The sequence below is a fragment of the Anneissia japonica genome, unplaced genomic scaffold (assembly GCF_011630105.1).
Source record: "Anneissia japonica isolate Jap-2015-1 unplaced genomic scaffold, ASM1163010v1 scaffold352_len1594369_cov220, whole genome shotgun sequence".
Taxonomy (NCBI): Eukaryota; Metazoa; Echinodermata; class Crinoidea; order Comatulida; family Comatulidae; genus Anneissia; species Anneissia japonica.
This window is the reverse complement of record NW_022751928.1, coordinates 238,368-242,839: the sequence shown is the minus strand read 5'-3', so window position 1 is coordinate 242,839 and position 4,472 is coordinate 238,368. Positions and strand designations below refer to the sequence as shown.

Genomic DNA, 4,472 nt, shown 5'->3' with positions numbered 1-4,472 from the left:
TATATATATATATATATATATATATATATATATATATATATATATATATTCCTGCCAACCCGGGATCGTAAGCTTACATGACCATATTACACATTAAAAGTACCAGAATGCAGGTTTCCATGGTTACAGCGTCCTCTGATGTACTGTATCCGTTAACTTGGCCTTTAGGTATATCTTTTGGATAAGCCCTACAGCTAGAAATGTATCTTTCAAATGTGCTTTCAAGTGCTAACACGATCCGGTCATTTCTCATTGACCGTAAGTTCTCGTGGCGTCACATTACATAACGTGCATGATTACACTTGAATCGTGTGGCACGCAACATCGCTTCTCTTGTAGCATGTAGGATTTTTAAAATAAAATATGCACTTGATGTGTACACGTATCGTTGACTTATTTGAGTATCCATTATCCGAGCACGTAGCCCATAAAATGTAATTTAAAATGTAATATGGCATCGCGAAACTAAGAAACCAGGTACTGTCTTGCATAAATGTTCCAATATTCAGAACGTAGTTTGTATAGGCCTATGTCTATTTCTATTTATTTTAAAAGTCTACAAGTCTGATGTAATCGCTCTTTGTTGATGAGTATCTGATACAACTGGAGGTTAACTTAGAAATTTAATCCCTAATTTAAAATCAGGTTCTGAAGGGAAAAATGTTAATATGTTGTATAACTGATTTTTCTAAGACACAAAAAGCATATTTGTGTTACGCCCCTTTCCCCTACCTCCCCAGTTTTAAATATTCAAAATTCTGAATCTCATTGACCCTTCGTCAAATTTTTCGTCAAAATGCTTTTTGTGTCTTAGAAAAATTAGTTGTACAACATATACAAGAAATTTCCTCAGGAGCCTGACTGTGTAGGCACTATTTAAAATGTGGTTAGATACACCATAAACAAAAATAAAATTATAGGTAATTAAGGTCGTTAAACTATACATAAAATTCACCTGGGAGTGCCGCATCTAAAAGTATTTACATGGCATTGTGGGAGTGCGAAACCTTTTCTTGGAGGGGTGCACACTCTCCATGATAGATACGCCACTGATCTGGTAATGAGATAAGGCACTCAATAATGGGTGATAATTAATTTAAAAGAAACGAAAAAAAAAAACAAAAAAAAAAACGATACTGTACTTCCATATGCTTCAGCATTGTGCATTTTTTTTAGTACAACCACTTGGTATCGGGATCCACTTTACAACATTCATCCTTCTTTACTATGCGAAGCTGAGAGTTTTTGGAGTTGCAATGAGTTTATTTAGAGTCGAGTTGTCTTAAATCACATATATAGTCGATGAACACTTCATAAAGTTCATTAAAGTAAAAGGCAAACGTTTGGCCGACTTTTAGGCCTATGGTCCAATGTTTCGGGTACAACAACAAAAGACCTATCGGGCCATGCCAGTTCCCGGTGTGGGCAATCTGAGCCCGACGGTCGTCCGCCGACGCGATCACGATGAGTGCGCAACAGATCGTTTTTAATTACGATCAGACTGCCGCCAACAATCAGCAAATGGCGTTGCGTCGTCTAGCCAGTAGCGTATCTAGTAGGGGTGGGGGTGCGTGGGGGAGCACACACCCCTCAAAAAATTAGTCCCCCATTCCCCCCTCCCCCAAACAAAATTACGGTCAATAATTAAAAATCACCTAAAATCTAAAATCACCTTAATTAAGCCATTTTGATCAACTCTCTACAAATTCACCCAATAAAAATCCTGCGTACGGGCCTGTAAACTATATTAGGACTAGATTGTGGAATGATGTGAACTTGTAGCTACCACGAAGTGCCTCTTTACGGCTGCTATGTATTCACGGACCACATCCACGCAATTCAGCACAATGACGCTGCAAATTATGGATTATTCTGCTACAATTAACTTTACCTTTATTTAGAAGTAAGCTGGGTTGAGCTGAATAACTCTAAACGCTTTTTAATATATTTATTTATTTATTATAAATTCGGCATAGATAAGTACGTTAGGTACAGATAAAAAAAAAACTACCATTCGACAAGTGCCTGAACTAAAGACAACAATGAAGTACAAAAAAGAAAAAAATTAATAATTTAATTAATTTTTATTGAGAGGGAATTTGGTTTACCAGAAGGGGTCTGCTAGAAAATGAGGGTTCGGCCGAACCTCCTTGGTTACGAGCTTGTCGTCAATATGTTTGGATGATAACCACTTTACTTTAAAACCAACATCTATTAATAATCGATATTTGTTTCTTTTTGTCAACCTGGTCTCACAAAATATGATTACCACATGGAATCATGGTCTCAAATTGATTCACGAACTAGTAATCAGTGGACGGTAATTTATGCAACGTAAACTATTAGAAACTTTATTCCACGGAACAGCAAGTTGGTGATTTCACGCCCATTAGCAACCACTCAAAGCCTGCTATTTATGCGCATAATCAAGACCTCATTGGTGAATATAGGCCTCCAACGAACAAGCTCATTAATTGAATGGGAAGATAATGGTAGGCCTGTCGAACGATTTACATTTACTGCGTACTGGAAACATTTTGACGATAGAATGAACACATCCGTATGATATTTTCTTGTTCAATCGTATACGGAGTTAACCGAGGATAACTCATGACGTGTTCTGGTACATTTTTTTTAAATTAAGCTATAATAGAAATGTTTTCTAACCTGGACATAACATCGATTGTTAAACCAAATTGGGATCATTAAAAAGTGCGCTTTAATGAAACTTTTTATGAAGATGAATTCTGAAAACTTACGGCAGGAAAGAACATAATTTGATTTACTATGAAATCTTATCCTGTACTGCTGCTGTTTCCATTATTTTTATTTGTATTTGTCGCAGAACCAGTGGATATAGTAAATGGTAAGTAATGGTATTATTGAGGGGTTTCTATGAATATATCAATCTAAATACATACGCTGGCAGGAAAGCCGATTTTGATATTATACAATATATATATATATTGTGTAAAAAATGATGATCTAATTCAGCTTTAATGAAGCGTGGGATATCTTCTCATACTTCCTAAGCAAACAAATTGGCAGGTCTTCCGAACTAAAATCCTTAATGATGGAACCAAACGGACGCAAATTGATGAAAATTACAACACATTTTAAGAAAAGAACTAAGGATTTAATTGTAGTAAACATGTTTCGGGTGTTCTCTCTCACCCATCATCAGTACAAACTGAAAGGTTTTCACTAATTAATATTCATTCATTCTTTGTATAAATACTCTTAGTTAAGAATGACAAGGTTTTTCTTTCCGTTTATTTCGCCTTTCAGTTTGTACTGATGATGGGTGAGAGAGAACACCCGAAACATGTTTACTACAATTAAATCCTTAGTTCTTTTCTTAAAATGGGTTGTATTTTTCATCAAGTTGCGTCCGTTTGGTTCCATCATTAAGGATTTTAGTTCGGAAGACCTGCCAATTTGTTTGCTTAGGAAGTATGAGAAGATATCCCTACGCTTCATTAAAGCTGAATTAGATCATCATTTTTTACACAATATATATATATATTGTATAATATCAAAATCGGCTTTCCTGCCAGCGTATGTATTTAGATTGATATATTCATAGAAACCCCTCAATAATACCATTACTTACCATTTACTATATCCACTGGTTCTGCGACAAATACAAATAAAAATAATGGAAACAGCAGCAGTACAGGATAAGATTTCATAGTAAATCAAATTATGTTCTTTCCTGCCGTAAGTTTTCAGAATTCATCTTCATAAAAAGTTTCATTAAAGCGCACTTTTTAATGATCCCAATTTGGTTTAACAATCGATGTTATGTCCAGGTTAGAAAACATTTCTATTATAGCTTAATTTAAAAAAAATGTACCAGAACACGTCATGAGTTATCCTCGGTTAACTCCGTATACGATTGAACAAGAAAATATCATACGGATGTGTTCATTCTATCGTCAAAATGTTTCCAGTACGCAGTAAATGTAAATCGTTCGACAGGCCTACCATTATCTTCCCATTCAATTAATGAGCTTGTTCGTTGGAGGCCTATATTCACCAATGAGATCTTGATTATGCGCATAAATAGCAGGCACTGAGTGGTTGCTAATGAGCGTGAAATCACCAACTTGCTGTTCCGTGGAATAAAGTTTCTAATAGTTTACGTTGCATAAATTACCGTCCACTGATTACTAGTTCGTGAATCAATTTGAGACCATGATTCCATGTGGTAATCATATTTTGTGAGACCAGGTTGACAAAAAGAAACAAATATCGATTATTAATAGATGTTGGTTTTAAAGTAAAGTGGTTATCATCCAAACATATTGACGACAAGCTCGTAACCAAGGAGGTTCGGCCGAACCCTCATTTTCTAGCAGACCCCTTCTGGTAAACCAAATTCCCTCTCAATAAAAATTAATTAAATTATTAATTTTTTTCTTTTTTGTACTTCATTGTTGTCTTTAGTTCAGGCACTTGTCGAATGGTAG

At 35.4% G+C, this 4,472-nt stretch overlaps 1 protein-coding gene across 1 annotated transcript in view; it reads right to left on the bottom strand.

The window, feature by feature from the left end:
• The window catches only part of LOC117121981 (fibrillin-1-like), a 20,939-nt gene extending 16,928 nt beyond the window's left edge, over positions 1-4,011 (bottom strand). The window contains exon 1 of the mRNA XM_033267435.1: positions 3,614-4,011. Coding sequence (XP_033123326.1) covers positions 3,614-3,692 — 79 coding nt within the window. The 5' untranslated portion in view covers positions 3,693-4,011. The remainder of the gene's footprint in view (positions 1-3,613) is intronic.
• Between the last annotated feature and the right edge of the window lie 461 nt (positions 4,012-4,472).